This window comes from Chelon labrosus (genome assembly GCF_963514085.1).
Source record: "Chelon labrosus genome assembly, chromosome: 9".
Taxonomy (NCBI): Eukaryota; Metazoa; Chordata; class Actinopteri; order Mugiliformes; family Mugilidae; genus Chelon; species Chelon labrosus.
The window spans coordinates 17164598-17186718 of NC_140359.1; the positions used below are offsets into that span (position 1 = coordinate 17164598).

The 22121-nt window shown below is 41.7% G+C and overlaps 1 protein-coding gene across 1 annotated transcript in view; it reads left to right on the top strand.

The window, feature by feature from the left end:
• unc5ca (unc-5 netrin receptor Ca) overlaps nt 1–22121 on the top strand; it is a 184168-nt gene that overhangs the window by 111857 nt on the left and 50190 nt on the right. Inside the window, exon 4 of the mRNA XM_084552055.1 lies at nt 8010–8113. Within this exon, the coding sequence (XP_084408181.1) occupies nt 8010–8113 (104 nt within the window). The remainder of the gene's footprint in view (nt 1–8009; nt 8114–22121) is intronic.

Sequence of the window (22121 nt, forward strand, 5' to 3'; positions counted from 1 at the left end):
CCTTTACAATATTAAAGTGGAAATGAAGCACACAGTCAAATAAACAGCATTTGATAAACGGTGTTCCGCTCTTATCAACGATATATAACACACATGACAAATATAAAAGTAAACTACTACGGCCGTTATATTTTTTTTTTGCAAGGGGCCGCCATCTTGCCGTCCTGTACTCCATGACGTTGCAGGGTTGATTGGCTTGGCGATTCCAGTGGTGGTAGACAGCGATAGAGAAAGACAGATAGTGAAAGATAGGTAGTTTCACTCAGACAGTGAAAGATATATTTAGTGGAAAGCAGACAGTCAAATATAAAGATTGTGAAATAATAGTGATAATGGCAAAACACAGTGAAAGATGGAGACGGGGGAGCAACAGGACATCAGAAGACAAAAGGGAGGTCATTATTGCTTTGCCCCTGGATGTAATAATGGATTTTACAGGATTGAAGTGGAGGGCAAAATGGTCTATTTTCATAAACTGCCCCTGAAACGGAGAGCAGTACTGATGTGCGGGGCTAGCGGCACTGAAGAGTCAGAGCTCTCCGATGGGCACCGATGCCAGGGTGTGCAGTGAGCATTTTCTGAAGGACGACTACTTTGAGGAGAAATCCTTTGAGTCAGGCAGGCTAGTTGTTCGCCAGACCAACAGACTAAAGCCTGAAGTCGCTCCGTCTGTTTTCAATTTCACCGTCTATAACTGACTGACCGACCTACTGTGAGAACAGCAGCGCAGATGCATCAGTCCATCGCAGGGACTGGGTGCTAACACTTAAATTATTATATGTTATTATATTGGTATATTATAACCTCACATATATGCTTAACAATGAAATAAAGCTTTACATTAAGGCGGAAACCACAGAGCTGTATAAACACACAAACAACCCTGTGTGGTTTTTGCTGCTCTTTTTGTTACATCACTGATTTGTGCTCTTCACCTGTCTGAATGATTTTGATTGTGCAACGCAGAACCCTCCTCATTCTGCACCTGGGTTCATTTAATATGTTAATTCATTCCCAATGCAAGATACAACTTCTTATTTCAGTCTCACTGTCTCACTGAACTCCTCAAAAAAAATAAACCAAAAACTTCGAAGTGGAAAGACTCTTTGCAGTCACAACACTCACGGAGATTGACAGTCGAACTGAAGTTAGTCTTTAGATCTTCAAGTCAATGCCAGCACTATGCACTATGAGCTGCAAAAATATGTATGTGTTTGATTTGAGTTACTTAGCATGTTCATCGGGTATTTCCTTCTTTACTTACCCCCATAACAATGTGTCTCCTGTCTGGACATGGCCTGCTGTCTTTAAGCTTATCTGGAGACACCAGCAGCTTCTCTTCTGCAGATCTGGCTCAGTTTTTATTTTGTTATTATTGGGTTTATCACTGATTATTATTGATTATCACTTTATCATGATTTGCCTTCAATCTGCAGTGATTGAGAAATAGGACGAGTTTGAAAAACAACATCTTAATGACAATAACAAGAAAGTACACTGATCAGCCACAACATTAAAACCACTGACAGGATAAGTAGATATCCAGTGCTTTGCTGGGAAACATTTGGACCTGGCAGCCATCCCCAGCAGGATACAGCCTGACACAGGCACACACACAAAAACGGTTTAGGTACAACTCAAAAAACATGAAAAACAGCACAAGGTGTTGACCTGGCCTCCAAAGTCACTAGATCCCAAACTGATCAAGTATCTGTGGGATCCTTAGAGGCCCCTTCCCTCAACCCATAGGACCCAAAGGCCCCCACAGGTCACCCTCAGAAGGCCCATGTCCATTCTCTGATGAGTTCAAACTATTTTGGAGGTAGACCTACACAATATTGTTCAGGTGGTCAAAATGTTATGCCTGATCGGTGTATATGCTGCTATGGGGCGATTGTGTGATTGCTGAACTTCAGTGGCAGGCCGTGCATTTTCCATGTAGGCATTCAGTACCTTCCAATCTTATTCAAAGCACCTCTTAATACAGTCAGTATGACGCCACCGCTAGAAACCATCAACGTCCCATTGTGGGACAAATAAAGGTTTTTCTTATTCTTATTCTTATTCTTAAAACAGGACATCATCATCGTTGTGTTTTAATTACAGATCTATTTATATTTCCTTTTTATCTAAAGTTCATTAAATATTATCTCCCCCTCTTGTGTACTTTATTGCTTACATCGTTTTTTGGTCTAAGCCAGGGGTCTGATGTATTTTTGTTGCACGTCATTGTTTCCGAAATTGGATGTCCAAATTATCCTCTCGGAGACCAAAGGAGGGTACTTCCCTCTTCTCTTCCCAAGCATCTCACATTGCTCTTTATTGCTTGAGCAGCTGCATCAAGGGAAACCGTTATGATTTGGCATGGGCAGCATGCCGGCAGAGACACCCATTTTGGATAATTGCTCTGAAATGTGCTTATGCAGAGGTGCCTCGGGCTACAAACTAACCACAAACATAATAACGGTTTTAGTTGAGCCAGGGAAGCAGAAGTTTTAGACGTAAAGGGAAGGAGGAGGCGGAGAGAGACCCAGACGGAGGGAGATAGAGGGAGTTTATGCAAGAAGAGGTCGCTTTTAATAGATGCCAGCGCTGCTTTAGAGTTCACTCTGGAGGACACTCCACTGGGTTTGTACTTCTCTACTCTGTTGTAATTGTAAAAAGAATTAATCTGGGGATGAAGTGGGGTGAACTGCCACATCTGTCCCTCTTCTCCTGTGCACCTTTTTACCTTTGGCCACGGGTTTGTACACATGCACAAAAACGCACACGTTCCACTGACATGAAGTCATCGTCCCCTGTTGTCGTGAACTCAATGACACATTCCCTTTTTCCCTTTAAACCACGCACTCGTAGACAAATATGTGCTCTTGCTAGCAAACTGGCAAGATTTTGTCTTCCACAGCCCCCCAGCTTAGCGCACTGTGTGAATGTGAGTGTGTTTGTGCGTGTCTGTTCGTTCCCCGAGCAGTTTGCTTTAATCTCCTTTAATTTCATTCTCAATCTTTATGGAAATCAACTCACAGCCAACTCCTCATTTCACCATCTCCCTTCCTAATTAAGACCAGGAAATTGTTCCTGGAATTGCCTGGCATGAGAGAAGTGTGTCTCATCCCTCAATCACTTCCTCATTTTCTCCTTGTGTCTACAGTTGTTTATTTTTTATTTTTTTTTGCACATTTATGTGGAAGTGTGACAGTCTGTTTATGTGTCCCACTGTGAGTATCACCACTTTTTGCGTTGTCGCTCTGTCTCCTTGTGTGCTGCTCATTTGTCACCATCTCCGGTGTGCATTGTCCTCGGTGCGACAGTATCTCTCTGTCTCTCTCATTTTCCCTTTGTCTCTCGGTATCTGTCCTGTGTGTCTCTGTGTGTTGCGTGGGTAGCCATGTGGTGGATTTAGGGCTAAAGCTTTGGGTGATTACTCCCATAATGAACCATCATGCTCTGTTCAGGCTGTCATTCCCCACAGGGATTGACTGTATTAGGAAGTTATCAGTCAGCCTCAGCAACACTCTCCGTCCTCACATAACACTCTTATAGCACTACACACAGAATCTGATAATGACTAGATTTATATTCCATGAAATTAAACCTCACTGTGTTGCACGGTGGAATTTTGTAATGTGTGGTTTATGCCTCTGCGCCCAGACCCTATACAGACCCTAATAGGCGGTTTAGACTTCTGCCTGAAATTGGCGCAGAAGCTAGGGCAGCAGCGCAGACCCTAGCGCTGTAACCTCACCAGAAATGTAGCTAGGCACCACAGCTGTGATTAATCTGCTTGGTAGTAGTAGCATGTTTCTGCTTTAGTATTTCTGGTTTCTTCTCCATCTCCGAATTGATTGTTTTGGATCAATGAAGATGGACCACACCAAAATAAAATTGACTGAGGAGGTTCAAAGGTACGAGCATTTGTATACGAAATTTTGAAATTTTGAAATTTTGGGGGAAATTTCAGTCACGATTGAATGTGAAGCAGGAAGTAGAAACAAAATTAAGCCAACTGACAAAAAAGACACATCGCAGACTAGCGTTTGGGTGGCGTTGTTACAGAGCGAGCCAGACTGATGAGTGCACAAGTATTAATGTCTTGCACCAGCATAGGCTACGTGCCTAGGTTACTGCGTCTAGTCCCGCAGAGGCATAAACCGCCCTTAAGACCTACTGTAAATGCTTTGTCAGTGGTGTATCACTAGAAATCACAATCATCTTCAACACCTTGTTCACACATGGATTCAGATGTGGCAGGTTGTTTCTTAACTCTCATGAATATGTTGCCCATCTCTTTCCTACCGCTGCTGACATATTTTTGCAAATTGCATACATGCTGAAAAGGATTCCTGCAAGATAGTTGTGACATTTTGTAATGGCACTTTGTCCTCTTATTTCTAAGACTTTTATCTTTAGATGGAACTACAGAACTGAAGACAGTCTGAATAAGCACTGGAAATGTTCACTTACTGTCGCACATAATAAAGTGCCCTTGAATGGTATTGTGAACTCCCACTGTTGTATCTAATGAAGTGCAGTTGAAAAATGGAGCATCTGCCTAGCGTAGAGGAAAAGGTAATAATGCTAATAGTAATAATAACATAAGTTGCACTAATATAACCATAAGTTTCAATTGCTCCAAAAAAAAGAAAGAAAAAAGTTACTTGATTTAATATGATTCATGTGAAGTAAGTACCTTGTTGGAATAAGTTCTGGTTAGAATTTAACAAAAGAAGATGAGACCACATCTCTCTCATTATGGACACACATGGCTATTTGACGAATCCTGTCTGTATTAGATTCATTGCATTTCTTTGTCTTCATCTCTGGACAGCATACCTCGTATTCAGCAGATAAAAATAATAATCAAAAAAACAAAAAAGACAGACCCCGCGACCCTTAACAGGAATAAGCAGGTACAGAAGATGAATGAATGAATGAAAAACGACAGAAAGAAATGCATTTGCCCCACCAAAAAAAAAAAAATAATAATTTTATATATATATTTGTTTCTTTTTCTTTTTTTTTGCAGATTTGTTCTGTTTTCAGTGCCCCAAAAGCCAAGCACAATCAAATTTATTGAACTCCAACCAGTTGATAAATTCATATTTTTCTTTTTCCTTTCTTTTTTTTCCTTTGACATTTGAAAGATTTGCTTCAAATTCACCTGAAGATTATATGGAAATGTAGCACGTCGCTATGAATCTTTGAACCAGAGTGAAAGAAGTGATTATAATCAGACAAGGGAGGTGTGATTTAACCTCTACTGTGGTTTAAATGGGAATTTTTTTCTTGGGTTTCACAGTTTCCTCTTTTTAAAACTTGTGCGTACTTTGTAAACTGGACACATAGTTTCTTTACCTTGCCTCTTAGAGTCAGATGAAGATACTGGTAAAGGAGATGTAATTAAAGTTAGAGGATTGATGGGTTGTTGGTTTTAATAGAAATAGGGAAGATAAATGGAAGTGATACAAGCTGGATTCAGCTGACACAAACACCTATAGGATGGTTTAATATATAGAATGTGTTGGACATGGAAAAAAAAAACAACTTAAAAGGTTTTAATTTAAAAAAAAAAAGTGGTCTCCAACTTCCTCCTTTATGCCTCTCATCTTTCAACTTCCCCCCTGCGATCCCAGCTTCCACCTTCCCTTTCTCCCCCTCCCGTGTTACCTCTACTTCTCTTTCACTCTGCCACCTTCTATGTCTTTTAGCAACTGTAAGGTGACTGTGTTGATGAAATACCGGGAGACTGACTCAGAGTCGAGCGGTTCAGCATTAAAAAAATAAAAAATAAATAAAAAGTTCTTTCTGGTGTGTATCTGTGTGTGTCCACAAATGGTGTACCGCACCTGATGGATAAGGTGATTAAGAGCACACCTGGGAACCAGAAGAGTAAAAGGACACAAGGTTAACACACACGTACACACACGCACACAACATAGACTCACAATCCGTGCCCTCCTTTGAAAGTTTTCTGTGTTTTTTTTTTTTCTAAACTCAGTGCGGCGAGGATACGAGATTTGTCTTGCGTAAGTGCAAGCCGTCCTTTCCAGACTACCAAAGTGACTCTCAAACTCTTCAAAGTAAAAGTTTACTGGTATTTCAAAGTTTCTAAATATGTTAAATACGCACTTCTAAGTATCACTTCATCTTCGGGGTATTCATTATCTTCAGGTATGTAACCAGTGTAATCCGTCACCCTCGCTTGCTGACATTAGTTACATTTGTGATATGTGACACTTAATCATCCGGTTACAAATCATGTTCTTGCATGCACAAGGAGACGCACATTTAGCACACAAATGTTCATACACACAATGGTGTATACTCCGAGTGCCCCACATTTCCTAATTTAATCTTACAGATGCCACTCTTTGCCTAAACCTTAGCGCGTGTATTAATCAAATCATAATCCCCTACATTAAATCCAGAAGGTTGGGTGAAAAAAAAAAATAATCTGTTCCTCCATATGTTCTTATTTAGAAATCCACAATCCAACATCTGATCAGCCCCATAAATAACGTCACCTGCTGAGAACCGCCACCGATCTTAAATTACAGTTTGCTTTATGAGCTGTTTTTCTGTGGGAGGCTAATTATTTTTACATGTGTTGAGCTCGGCTTCCGCTATAGAGATACATTATTACAGTATGGAGCAAGGCAGCGGGCTGCAGAAAGCAGAGAAGCAATTAAGTGATTATGCTTTTATCCCTTCCCAATATCTGAAATCATTTAAAATAGACAAGGACGGGGTTAAGTGAGACAGACCGAATGATTTGTGAGAGAGTGTTAGACAAAGCCCTGAGCGGAGAGAGATGGCAGAAAGTTTCTGAAAAGGTGTTTTGACAGAAACCTAGAAAAAGTTAGACAAGAATATTCAACATTCAATGTCCCTTTGAACTAGTTAGAGAAAAGTGAGGAACATACAGTATGAAGATATTAAGAAAAATGCTGTATATTCAGGGTAAAAAATCAGCTATAGAAGAAAAGTTCTCATACGATTCCATCTATAAATCCATCCACATAAGGCTTTTTCTCATTCCCTTCTAATCCTTCAACACCCTCTCTCTATCCGGTCCTCTGTTGTCTTACGTCTGTTGTTCTTTTTTTAAACGTCTGGCGAATTGTCTGCTACTGTGTTTTTTTTTCCCCCTCAAAATGAAAACAGCTGAGTCTTCCCTGAGACGTTCGGTGAAAGGGATGGCAGTACATTCCATGGTGCTTTCTAATGCCGTCATTTATCACAGCATGTGGACCATTAGTGTGAATCATTTATTGTCTTTGGCCTGCCTGGGATCCCTGAACTCCTGGCAAATCTATATGGAACAAAAGCGAGGTTAAATATCACGCGCCATGACGGAGGTTTCACGCAGACAGCAAAGCAAATTTGTGTTTAGCGGGTGCGTCTGAAGCACATTCTCAGATGTCTTGTGGTTCTCAGGTGCTGCAATATATATCTCAGCATGAGAATCGGTCTGAGCTCAGATATATGCTGTTGCTAAGTGTTTTTCCTTGTTATAGACTGGAGAGTGTGAAAAGTCAGCTTATGCATGGCTGACTTTAAACACCACCGTCTCCATAATTACTGTGTCATCGTTGCTTCGGAAATAAAGTAACGACCCTGGTTGACACCGAGATAGCACCTACTCCAAAATGGTCTCCCTGGCTGCTGAATCACAGGGTGTTTTTGCAAAATGGCCGCCCACACATGTTCAAGAGATTTCCTCTTTTATATAATTATGCTTACTGCCTACGTGTATCACATTTCCATGGTTTACAGATGCAATACTTTACAATTAAATTCAGTTGAGTAACTCCAAACCACATTGAGTTTACCCACTTAAACCAAGGTTTCAACCGCCACCACAGTGTTTGACAGAACTTCTTCTCTGGCTACCCAGTAATCTCTGTATCATTATGATGTACTTTCCACAAAGATTGTATCACATGCTCTCTGGTTCACATTATAACCTGTCCTTCAGTAGTCATTAAGTTTCTGGTTTCTTTCCTCAGACTTGAAGAAGTCATTTGAACAAGAACCCCTGGGAAAGGAAGTATCTCTGGAGCAGGAAGTGCTGTTGCAGTGTCGCCCTCCGGAGGGAATACCAGCTGCTGAGGTATGTGCAGCGTTATCGTTAACCTCCGCATGAGGTGAATATGAAGTGAGACGTGAGCTTAGCAGCGAGGGCTGCCGGAGCAGAGCAAGGGAGCCACTGAAGAGAAGGGATGACACAACGAAGACAAGGGAGGATGTAAAAAGACACAAAAATAGAAATCATCAAGTGGAAGTAACTTGAAAGTGCCACAGAAAAGTCAGTTATTACAGATGTGACACTTTCTGAAATTGCCTGGAACTTTGAAAGACAGGCAGCAGAATGGAGAGGTTTGATGGCTGCGTGCACAGTCTGCAGTCAGTGGCTGAAGGGTGCACTGCATAAAAAAGGTCTTGTGCCTTTTTGACACATTTTGTTAAATAGCCTTTTTTTTATAGTAGTGTTGCTGGGGAGAATCAAAAACAAACAAAAAAAAAAACATTCCACCAGGAATCCTCCTAAATTTCGGTTTGTTGGCTACATCGATCAGCCACAACATTAAAACCACTGACAGGAGAAGCCATTAACATTGACCATCTTGTGATAATTCAGTGTTCTGCTGGGAAACGTTTGAACCTGGCATTCATGTGGATGTTACTTAGACATGCGCCACCCACCTAGACCAGACCAGGCACCCCCACCCCATAGCAATGACACTCCTTGATGGCAGCAACCATCACCAGCAGGATGCAGCCTGACACAGATACACACACAAAAATGGAACAAGCCTGATACACAGAGGCCCCTCCCCTCAACCCATAGGACCTTCTGTTGCCAGACACCACCCATTCTCTGATGATTCACAACTGTTTTGGAGGCAAAAGGGAGACCTACACAATATTGGGAAGGTGGTCATAATGTTATGCCTGATTAGTGTTGGCTGCAGAGAATTCATCATAATCACGGGGGGAACATTCAATTATGTGACACATTAGTAATACATTAACAGACTAAATATTAAACTTATCTTGTTTTCAAATACTTTTTCAGAAATGTAATCCATTGTTTCACATTACGCAACAAGACGCGCGTTGAATCGTCACGGGGAAAATCGAGGGAACAGCCCGAGTCTTGTTTTGAGTGACAGGTGCTTGAAAGCGCTGCTGCACCGAGGCAACGCTGATCCAAAGAACCAAAGTTTAAACTTAGACATAAATGTCCCCAGAGAGCCAATTTGAACACAAGTTGCGTGAAGAAATCCCAGCGATACACAGCTTTAGCTTCTGTTCCTCTGCTTCACATCTTCATTGCTCGCTCTCTTGCTGTAGCTCTGCATTGAGAGTAAACGGACTCCAAAAGGACCAAGAAAGTGTTATTTCTTTTTGTTTCACATGCACGTATACACTGTGAATATTAATAAAAACTGAATCAAAGTGATTACAGTTTAATAAAATACCACATAAATTAATTTACCCATATAAGGTTATATATCTCTATTCTAGCAGAGAGGGCAACGATATAACTACCCATTCAATTGACAGATGTGGGTGTTAAGTACGACTACAAGTGTAGCGTTCATAAACACACTCACACTAACCACCTCTGTACAAGACAATATTATATCCTTCAAGTACATTGTCAGCACGTTGACATTTTATTCGCCCATCAGACTTGTCGGAGAACAAACATCCACTTTGCCAGAGCCACACATGTCACTTCCACTCCCCGAGGGCTGTAACTACAGTGAAGAACGCCATTTACAATTCAGATTGTTCTTCACTCTCCTGGTTTGGCTGTGTTCCCACCTGGGCGGATGAAAATACATAATTTCATTTAGCTGGTCGCTGGGGATGAGCAGCTCGGCACTTGGAGAGGGCTGCGCTACCGGATAAGGAGGCCCTGAATCAGGGTTCGCTCCTCGGGGTTTGATAGTCGTTTTCAATTGCGCCTAAGTACACAGCTCCCCTGAGAGGGGGGGGGGGGGAGAGAGAAACTGAAGGAGAGGGGGCGACCGAGGCACTCAGACAGACCAGCATACAAAGTGGGGGGATAGTGTGGGAAGGTGAAGGCGTGGCAGGAAGATGAGTGGTACAGGGAATGACAAAGTAATCCCGCTCTTCCACTTCCAGAAACCTCTTTTGTGACAAAATTACGAGAATAAATTGGTGGTATTGTGACATCAGTTCATCAACAGAAACCACACACGAACATGGAGGACGCTTTTTCTCATCTTGTTTTTTTGTTTTTTTGCCACAAATCCACATTCATTCGTCTCGGAAACAAATCTCCACACTAATGGCTCATTACTACCCGTGCCTTAATTGCGTTTCTCGGTGCATTTTATTTTTGACACCTGTTTGAACACAACACATTTATGCAGAGAGGCATACCCACTATTCCCATGAACACACACACACACACGGACTCTCAGAGCTATTTTTTTCCGTGTTCAATTTGCTACCTTTTCCATTCCTTTTTCTCCTGTCATAATGGGATCTGGGGGCGAATGGATTGGTCTGTCTCTCCTGTCTGCTGAAGCTGATTAGAGGGATTTAGGTTTAAAGCCTGCCGATGACCTCAGGTTGTAGCCCTGACTTTCTTTTTTTTTTTTTTATCTCTTCTGACTTTCTATTTCTCTTTGTTCTTATCATGTCCGTTCTCTTTTCCCGGTTCACATTTTCCTTTCATTTAGCAATTCTTACAGACCATCATTTTCTTTTAAATTCTTCCCCTTTTGTTTGATTGACAGCTCTTGTTGCTGGTGTCCTGTGACCGCTCTAAAAATGTTCTAATATTAGCGTCTGCGGTTGCCGTGTCGACCAGTTGACGGCCGCTGTAAAGTTGTCAATGTGACGGGGTTGCTGCCCTGATATGTGATACCCGCATCTTAATGCCCGGCTGGCATCACATGGCTGTCAACATGCCGAACCGAGGCCTCAACTCGCTAAACAAACACACGTACACGTTTTACATTCACGTTCATGCAAGGTACTTACAAATGCCGACATAAGCGCACACGGACATCTGTCCGTACATTCACGTGTGGAGATAGAGCCTTAAAGAAATGCACATGCACACACTAAATCAAGACAAGGTGTACACTAAAGGACGGATTAGCCAGTGATCATTTTAACTGCTGCACAGGTGCTAGCCTTGAGAGGTCAGGGTCAAACTAATCTGAGACTGCAAAGAAAATGTCTACACACCGATGTACCATTACTTCCTTTTCATTTTCCTCTGACAGTGCCGCTCTTGTCAACAGTCAGTCTCCTCTAGCCATTTTTTTTCCCTCTCTTTCAATCTAAAGCTCCAGAGAGACACAATTTGAGGCATTGTGAAATCCTTGAGACACATCTAAATCTCTTTAGACTGTGATGGAAAGCCTTTAAATGCTGGTGGAAAGCTATTGGATTGAGCAGGGAGGGTTCAGCAGTTCAACAGGAAAGGCTTTATGGACACAGACGGTAAAACTTGCAACAGGTGCAGCACAATGTTGACTTTCAGTGAGAAATGCTCACAGTTTAGTTCAGGTTTTGGTCTTTTCTCTCTTCAAATCAGCTTATGATACTCAAGAAACTCCAGTCAAAGTAAGAAGCTATGTGGAGTTTAGCCACTGTCAACCTCACTTCATATGTTTTAAAACAAAAACAACAAAAACTGCTGCGGTCATTAAGACATGTAGCAGCAGACTGACAGCAAATACATTTGTCTTGAAGCCTGAAAGAGTGTCATGACCCCAAAGGCCAGGCTAAGTCAGGGGACTCCACATAACAGGTGGAGTTATAGGTTTGCGCTCGCGTGTGTGTGTGAGACGGAGGGTGAATATTTGTGTGTACGCTTGTCTGCGTCTGTCACTGTGCGTGAGTGATTACCCCAGCTGCAGTGAAATAAACACATCAGTGTGTGGTGACAGGCCCTCCACGTGTCTATCCCTAAGAGACACAAATACACACACACCCACACACACACACACACATGCAAAGTCAGACAGTAACTGGATACGTTTTTGGATCCTGGTCAAGTTCCTGTCACATTCTTAACCACTCAATCCACACCCTAAATTAGAGCACGTTATTTGCATGGATAATGGCTTGTGATCAGCCGTATCAGTCTGTGTGTGAACTTTAACGTCAAGATGAAGTTTTACACAATAGTTTATTGTATTTACAGCAGAACACCTTGCATTTTGTTAATTTCACTGTATTCCGCAGCGTGGCATTTCAATACAAGCTCCGCGTCAAGCCGTGTTCGCCCTACTTAGGTGTCCTTGAGCAAGACATACGTCCAGCTGGCACCTCCAAGGTTGCCGTTTTCTAGCTGATCACAGCCAGCGGTTCAAATGAGAACTTTCACCTTCAGGGAGAACACACACATCTTCCCAGGAGGTAGCTGTGACAGTCGTTGGATAGAGATGTGTTTGTGAGAACCTCACACACACGTACACCTCCCCTGCAATGACCATCAATGTCATTTTTTGTGAATGACTTTCCACGTTAACCAGCGTGGAATAATTCTATACGTGTGCATTTGTGTAATTACCCATGTGTGTGTACGTGTACCTTTGTGATGCAAATCCTAGCGGACTTATCTGTCAGAATGCATCAGCATTGCGTTGTGGCCAAAATGCTAATGGCTACCTCATTCTCACACTCGTACAGTATACTGTACACAGACACACAGTCCTTTTCAATCCCTGCAGTCACCGCTGTTAATGTGTCCTGTGATGACGTTTACTAGCTGAATCTATCTGCGGGTTATAACTCTGGTGCCAGTGGAGAGGTTTAAATGCACAGTGAAGGTGACAGTGTGAATTAAACTGTCTAACAAATAAGACATGCTCTCTTCCTGTGTCTGGAGATAGAAGCAGATCTATTGAATTCCTTTAGCTTTATACCCCTTTCAAATCCCGCTGGAGCTTGATGTTCCTCTGTGCCTCAGACAGCATTTACCAAAAGCCGGAAGATAAACTATTTGCAGGTTCTGAATATAGATCGAAAAAATGTGGTTTTAGCCAGAACAATCTACCAGTTCTGTCAACGGATTTAAAGATGAAAGACTTCTTTTATCCAGTGAACTCATGAATACGCTAAAAAAGAAAAAGAAAACAGTACACATGGCGACGCGCAATTTTTTTTTTAAATTGAATGAAGTGGAAATTATACAAAAGGATCTACAGACAGCATTTTGAATATCACATAGAGCATTAGATATTTAGTGTTGTGGACATTGCACCGGAAGAAGTGAAAAGTCAGGCCACACACGTGCACATGTGTGTAGCTAAGTACATTTGTGTGTGTGTGTGCCTGTTTTGTGCACAAAAACAATTTATGTAATGCTGCTGCTTCCCCAATACATCCTTACCTTAATCCTCTTTCAGCTACCATAGTAAGCTCCACGGCTCATCTCCCATCACATTTTACCTTGATCCTCAACCTCTGTCAGAAATCATCACCGTAATCCACAGATTAGTCAGCAATCTCTTTTTTTATTTCTTTCTTTTTTTTTTATTCAGACCAAGGTGAATTATTCAAATGGTGTTAAGATTATTAAAATGCTGTTGCGACGGTCTATCACTGCAGAGTAATTTACAAATGGGGCAGATGAAGAGGATCCACTTTTGTTTTGGTGCTGAATATGTTGTCGCTGGATGTCGGCGAGGGATTATTATCATCATCTAATGATGTGTGCACACTGACGCAGGAATGGACACACGGAGATGCATACAAGCGCTCACACATCATGCTTTTGTCACATTCCTTTATAACCACTCTGTATTTTCAGAAAGATAGTGTCACAGCTGCATACGCAGAGAAAGAGAATTAGAAAAAAAATATATACATATCCAGTATAAGCTGTGATTTTAGGAGCCTTGGGAGCTCCTCATCCAGTGATGAACCATGTCAGTAAATGCAGGCATTAGTCAGATCCCACTCCAAAGCCAGCAGACTGTGTAGAACTGCATCAGAAATGTAGATTTTCCATTGCAAAACCTCAGCATCAGCTATGAGACCTCCTCACTATTTTCACCCATTGACTTCCTCTCTCTTCATATAGTCATAAAATATGTGCTTGTTTTCTCAGTTCAGTACCATTCGGTTCCAACCACTGGTCCCGTCTAGACTGGGATACTCAAGTATATTTTGTTTGCAAAGTCCATAGCAAACTGTTTCTTTCTCGTTACTTCTCCTGTGCCTTTCTTCCTTTTCCCGTGTAACGCTGACTTCCGAGTGCACGTACTGTTTGCTGATCCAGGAGCGTTTTATGAAAACACTAAATCAAGATGTTTATCTTGGCTTCCTCACACAAAGGGGACTAGTCTTGCTATTTCAGATCTCACGGCGACTGGAGCTACATGCACTTAAAGTACATTTGCCCATCATAGGCCATTTCGAGAAACTATAAATCAGAATTCAAACAGGGAAGCTTCTCATTACGTACAGGAACTCTGTATTTTGTTTCTTAACTGACAACTCAACCTGCATTATTTTCCTCCCTCCTTAGAGGACAGGAAGTATGCAAACCGATGATCATATGTAGTTTAAGTTCTCTGTGGTTTGAGGTTTGTGTCTTTTTCGAAACTAGGACTTTGTTCCTTTGTGTGTACGGTGCGTCGAGGGTTGAGCTGGTGCTCAATTTAGAAGTATGAGGGTGGAAGATAATGAAGGCGTTTGTGTAGATTCCCCCTGCACCCCACAAATTAGGAGAGTCTTCTCTCTCCTCTTTCATTACCTGTTCAAAAGCTTTGGCAAAGACTTCTAGCATAGTCTGCCTTTGCAATTAACGGCTTTATGTCAGTGACGTGGAAGAATTCACATCACAATATTACACGGGCTCCTGTTGGACCGGAACTTTAGCTTTTACATTGATGCTTTTGTTTTCTTTCCTCTTGATTTTCTATGCCCTCAAGAAAACTTCTTTCCAGTCACAGTGTTTTTTTTTTCTGTTTATGCATGTCTCTCTTGGTTTTCTGTCTCAATTTACATTTTCATCTTTTTAATTTTCTTCACATCTGTTTATTGACTGTTATCTCTCTCTCTCTCTCTCTCGTGGTCTTTTTTTTCCCCACTTAGACTCCCTCTGTAACTATCACAGTCTCTCAGTCTTCTTCATGCCCCCCTGTCTTCCTTGACATAGTTCGAGACAAAGCTGTGGATTGATGGTGACATGACAGCGAAGAGTGTGCTGCATTGTCAGACAGCTACCCGTGCTGCCCTCGGCAATCCTGACAGTGTTGTCATGGATGAATGAACACACTGTTTCGACACAGGGTGCGACAGTGTCACATAACAAAACTCCGTTCTGTTCCGTCAGGTTTTATAAGTTGTTAGACCTTTGTAAGTCTTTCAGGGCCAGAAAAAAAAAACTTGTGCACATGCATCAAAACATATATAAAATATTTCTGTGTATGTGTATTATTATAACACAATGAACATGCAAAAATAATTTAGGAAATAATAATAATTTAGCACCTAAAAATAGTCTGGGAAGAGTTGTGAGATTATTTTATATACTTAACTAGCAGAGTAATTGGCACAGTAAATTTCTCATTTGGGACCAAGACTGGGAAAGTTTAATAAGACAGGGCTTTGAATAATTGCTACCAATTAATTGCTTTTCACTTACAGTAAAGTAGTCTTATGAGTTACTAAAGGAGGTCGTTGTCAGTGAATATTCTGTAATGAATTCGACCGCGTTGATAACAGAATGTTATCAGATAACGGCCGTGTAATCTTTGCGGAGTCCAAAAATATGTCTGCAACGATATGCGATCTTCAGCCGTCTGAGGGAGGCCTCCTTTAATACTATTTAACATGTGTTTGGTGGTGTGAAATCACATTTTTTGCTGAGCTGTATTAGCCACGATACTGCTTACACCCTGGAACTGTATTGAAACATTAGCTTGTCAACCGCTCTGCCAAGAATCCCTTGGCTCGACCGACGCTTCGCTGGTTTCAGAAGTATAATTCTTTCAAAGGTAGACGGCTACAGGCTACTTAAGTGTGACCTGGCAGAGACTGAGGTACAGCACTTAGAGAAAAGATGCCCCTATAGTTCTTCGGCAAGCTATAAAGAGAGAAAATGCAGCTATTGATGGCATCTGCTTTTTTTCCTGATGCACAGCTTTGCAAAACTGTCTTTTTTTCGTTTGTTAACATAAACTAAGCATGCGTTAAAATATCCGTGCAAAGTACAGTTGGGTCGCATTCCAAGTTAAAAGATTTAAAAAAGCCAACATTAACTGTAGCAGAGAAGAAAAATGACTTGCAATTTCTGGTCCTGAAGTCTATTTGTTCAACACTCATTCCTCACCTCTGTTAAATTGTGCGCTGCAGGAATTCCCAGTCGGAATGCAACTGCATTCAGTATACAATATTTTCCAGCAGAGGCATGTGGCCATTTGGTAGGCTGTTTACCATGCTCCGGCTTTACCCGATGCGACCATCAACAAAATGCACAACACAAACAAACAGGGACGCCACTGATTGTTGAGCTGACCAGGCTAATAAAGCCGAGCTGATTTAGTTATTGCGTGGTTTTAATAACGCTGGAGAGCTGGAGAGTCAATTAAAAAGGATTAGCATGGCCCCAATCAGCTCAGAGCCTCTCCGTGCTTTAATGATTATGGAGTGTCATCAGTACTCCTACACTGTACAGAGAATCAGCTTTGAGGCACACACACACACACACACACACACAAAAACAGCACTATAAAAGTACTGAACAGGTTACCTTCGTACTCATAATACAACTATAAAATACATTCATAAATGTATTTATTTAGGATTTCTGCTTTCATTTAGGATTGTGTATTATATGCATATTGCACAAAAAACTACCAATAATTAAAAAATAACCTTTTATTCTTGAAGAAGATTATAAAATACTGTTCTGTATGTTTTCCTGCAGACACTCTTAACCCTTTATAGGGCACTCATTGAAATACTTGGGAAGTCTAAATTTCATCACTGCAGTGCTATTATAGAACAAAAGAAGACATTATTGCTTTTGTGACATTTCATTTTCTTCAACGCCAATGAAGATGATCTTGCCCTTAAGTGGTAAGAACATAAGTGCTGTTTCAGGCACAATATACACATTATCACACCAGATAGCATTGGGCCACATCTTCATGGTACCTAATAGTTCTTCACTGAATGGCTAGGTGGAAACCACATGCTTCTAAACCTCACTGAGAGCCATGGGGACACAATTTAAAATGTGTGCTGAAGTTACCAAATATGGTTGTCTGCACGAAAAAAGATCTGACAGTAGTGCCAGTTTCACTTGATGGACAACTTGTTGAAACTGTGGAAACTTTTAAATACCTTGGCACAGTTCTGGACTGCCAGATAACCTTCTCGGAAAACACAGACTTTGTTTTTAAGAAATGTTCACAGCGGCTTCACCTTCTTAGAAAACTGAGCTGTCTTGGGGTCAGTCCAGTGATTCTGGAACTTGTATATACTGCACACATAGAGAGTGTACTTACATTTCATCTATCTGCTTGGATGGGACACTTAAGTGCAAGAATAAACTAAACAGGATTGTGGCAATCGCAAGCAAAATTGTGGGAAAACCCCAAAAGTCTTTGACCCACATATATACTGAGAGGACGGGGAGGAAAGCTAAGCGAATCCTGGCAGATAGCTCTCACCCTCTTTTTAATCAGTTCGAACTTTTGAAATCCGGGAGGCGCTATAGAGCCCCTCTGGCCAAGGTTTTTTTTTAAAAAGTCTTTTATCCCTAATGCCATCAGCATTCTTAACACAACCAAGTGACCAATCCACATGTAGTGACTTGAACTGCCATCCACTCTCTTATTGTATTTATTATTATGTCAATGTAATGTTGTTTGTCTGTATTTGTCAACTTTGGTATTTTAGTACTGTTCTTTGTGTTGGTGAGCCGAAGCCAAATTGTCCACCTCGGTGGACAATAAAGTTTTATTCTATTCTATTCTATTCTATTCTATAGCTCCTCGCCCTATAAAGGGTTAAATACATTGCAATTTTATTATAAACCCTGTTTGTGAAAACTGACACCATTAGCAGAAGAGGGAAAATGTCCTGAATCCACCTTGAACATGCAAATTCTTTTTAAATCACAACACTAAAATAACTTAGCAAGGCTGGCCTTGAAGCACAAGGGGGTACAGCGCGTTCCTGATTACCCTTAGTGTGTAAAATAACTTTTGAGGACATGCATCTCTGTCCTGCCGAGAACACACTGAGAAATGAAAATTCGAGTGAGTAACAATTAGCCGGACTATGAAAGGAAAACATCCTCGTTAGAAACCCCTAAAGTTCACCTCTGATTAAATTAATGTAATTGCTTTAGACACAAATTTCCCATTTGCATAATCCCAGTAAATCAGAGTTGTTTATTGTAATTATACTGTAAGTATCTGCATGGAAAGTCTAAAAATGAACCAGAATTAGGTCAGGCTGCTTAAGCTGATGGCACACCTTGCTAGAGAAGCATTCACTCAGAGATGAGTCAGACATTACAGGTGTGCACTGGGACACTTAAATGCTCTTTAGCAGCGTCCCGTGGTTTGTTTTGCTCACTCTCCCATCGCTCTAATTTTATCCCCACTGTTTCTGTCTTCTATATTTTCTTTTTCCTTGCGGCTGGCACTTTGCATTTCTATCGCTCTTTCACCTCTCCCTGCCTCCCCGTCTCTTTGTCTTCTGCTGTTGCCATTAGTGATGTTAAAGTACTTAGTAAACTGGAGGGTTACAGCAGGAAAGGCAAAATGCATCACTGTCCAGAGAAATGAAGGAAGCAACAGAGGCACAGATACAGAGCGCTTCGGCGCTTTTACCGCACTGACCCGTAACCGTGCACAGGCCTGTTCTGTAATTTAACAACCTGTCAGTCATTTCAACACTGGCTCATTGCAACCAGGAAAGCCTTGTCAGGCGCCAGACGCCACCTTTAGAGACTTAAGGAAGTTCCATAAACTCTCATAGGAAGACTTACTGTGACCACTTTACACCAATTACATGTATTATTATTATTGGTTGTCCTAAAAAAGTGTTTTTAACGTGTTAAATAATTACTGGTGATGACTTAAGAGAAGAGATCCTGTTCAAATAATAAATGGAAGAGACGGCAGTTTGACATTGGTCAAACAGTTTTCAGTGTTGCCATATTTTAACTGCCTCTTATTATGTCTGCATGCCGCTGAATACCTCCCGAGCAAACGTATCCGTGTGACATTTTGAGCTGCCGGATTAGGCGAGAACAAAAAGTACAGCGTGCTATATTAGACCAGAGGAGAGAACAAGTCAAATCTTTTAATTTCCCAACTTTCTGATCCTCCAGTCACTAGTTGAAAGCGTTTCCCTTTTGAACTTTTCCTCAGCGGTATTTGAGGTGTTGATTCTGATTCCAGCTGTTACTAGGTCAGCGTCTGTTTGGGGAAATGTTCCCTCGGCGTGTCTGAGCTGTTGAGTGGATTTGGATGTTTTTTCGTCTTGCCTCTTCCTCTAATGATTTGAGCCCAGGGTCTCATTTTAACTTTCCATCCCCTAACACTCTCACCCCAAACTGTCATCTCTGTATTCCCCCTCCCTCCCTTCAGCTACCAGTGTTGCTATCAGAGTCCCCATGATTTTTCCTTTGCTTACAGCCATGACTTTTTTTTCTTAACTCAGTTAATTTCTTTATTTTTTCCTGTTGTTTCTAATTTCCAGTTCAACTTGTTTCCCATCGCTAATCAGGGGTTCTCAAACTCTTTTGCAATAATTGTTAAAAACTACATTTCACTAAGCTAAGTCTTTTATCTTGTCTTTCGTGGCCACCATTGCAGGTAGCCGAGTGTAGCCTTCAAATGTTGGTGAAAATATCTCATTTTTAGAAGCACAAGCTTGAAATATTTAAATGGGACATGCGGTAAAAAAGTTCAATTTTAAATGAGGAGCTCCCTTATCCCCATCTCCATCTCAGTGGGGAAATGGCTTTGCTCCCCGAGCCTCAGGTTCATATTCGTCAGCGTTCCTTCCCCTGCTTGTACCTGCTGTTTTACCCCAAAGCTCTAAGCCCACAGGCTTGTCTCTTCCTCAAGCTTCCCAGTTCGTGGAAACAAACCTCAGGCGTTAAAACTTCAGTCATTTGTAATGGAATTTGTTTATAATCCTCATCCGTTTCTAATTTGGCACTCGTTTTTTGAAGTGTTAGGATGGAGTAATAAGTTCATCCGCTGCTCAACTTGAAAATACCTTGCTTTGGATTCAATTTTTATCTGATGTGTTGTAATTATCTGGTTAAAATGTTTGAAATTATTTTTTAAAAAATAGAAAAAACTTGAATATGCAGATATTCTTCATTCAAATCTAACTACTGGATGCAATAGGTTGTCTGAAAGACCACTTTCTGTGTTCAGGAAGTTGCGTATTGGACCAGGATTCGCTTTTTCCAAGTTTTGATGTCACAAATCATGCTCACACTCTCTTTCATGGTTTTTTTGAACTCCCACTTCCAAGTCATTGGCCTTCTTCTCTGCTTCCTTCGCTTTTGAACGTCCTTTCCCCCCATTTACTCACCAAACCACCTGCACCAAGTCTCAAAAGTGCAGCCCATCTATCAATCTTCCACAGTGGTAGTCCATCTTTGTAATGCCTGGTTCTGCCCTTTAGAGAGATGTGTTGAGAAAGCTAGCCGTAGCTGGAATTACTGGTCGATTGTACACACACACGCATTCCTTGTGTTTTGACACAAGGATTCGGTGGTTAAATATTACCCTCAGCAGCTTCCTCCTGTCTCTTGCTGTTGTTTTTCTCGTCCTCTGCTCTCCCCCTGCATTCCGCAGGACTTTTACTTCCCTGCTCTTGTTTTCCCAAGTGCTGGCCCTAATAAATTACTCCACTATATCATCTGTAACTAGTCTCTCCTCTCCCTTTTCCTTCCATTCAGCACCTCCGTCTCTTTCCTCTCCCCCTCATTTTTCTTTCCCTAATTGTTGACGTACTATGGAAATTCCACATCGCTCCATCCCTCCTCCAGTCTCCCTCACCTCCTTATTACCTTTTCATTTACCCTTTTTATTCCGTTGCACGCTTTCTCTCCTCCCCTCCACAGGCTCCCTCTCTCTCTCCCTCTTTCTCTCGCTCTCCCTCTCTTCCTCCTCTTTCACTTTCTCTCCCTATTTGTTAACACTGTTGGCTTAGCTTTAATGGATCACCCACAGGTATCTGCTCCTGGCCTGCGCTCCCCCGTTTCCTCGTCCTCCTCCACCCCACCATAATCACTGCCTCCCTAACTCTCTATCTTTCCCTCCTTCACCGTTGCCGTGGAAATACCTTTTCTTTACCCAGCCCTCTCTTGAGATTGTTCCCCATCCATCTTTCCCTCTCTCTGTGTCTCTCCACTCTTGAATGTTGACATGAGAGGGTGAGTCTAATGGATCACTGTGAAGCATCCGCACCTGTGTTAAATCTCAGAGGTAACGCTATGTGTGCGCGCGGGTGTGTGTGTGTGTGTGTGTGTGTACTCTGGAGCCGATGCAAGCTTTCTGTTCAGCACATCTGTGACCTCCTTTTGTGCTGAGCAACTTTGTTTTTTTTTTCCTCTCCTTTACTGTCTCTCCTCTCTTTCATTTCACCTGCTTCTACTTGTCCCACCCTCTTGTCCTTTCCTTTCTATCATTCATAAGGTTACGTTGCTGAAAGCGAGCCATTAACTTGCTTTGTTTAAGTTTTCAGGGATGTGCGCTTGCACTGTGCTATATAGGTTCTTAAAAAGCGCATGTTGGACCATAAATGCTGTGCTGTGAATCATTCCACAACATATTTAGAGTCACAAAAACAGTTTCACAACTGAGTAATACAGTGCTCATGTTCCTTGTGTACATGTCATTCAGTGGGGATGCAGCAAGGTGCAGCGGAGTAGCAGGTTATAAATAGGCCTCTTTAGGCCTGTCCCAGTCCAACTGGATGTCCTCCTGTGTCCCAATTCTGTCTGTGCGGGACACCTTGGAGAGCGCTCTGCTATTCCTTACACTCTGCTGCACATTGGGGACTATTTCTCTTGTATATATACTTCTTCCTTGATGCCCGACTACATTTCAATTCCTAGTGGTGCAACTCTT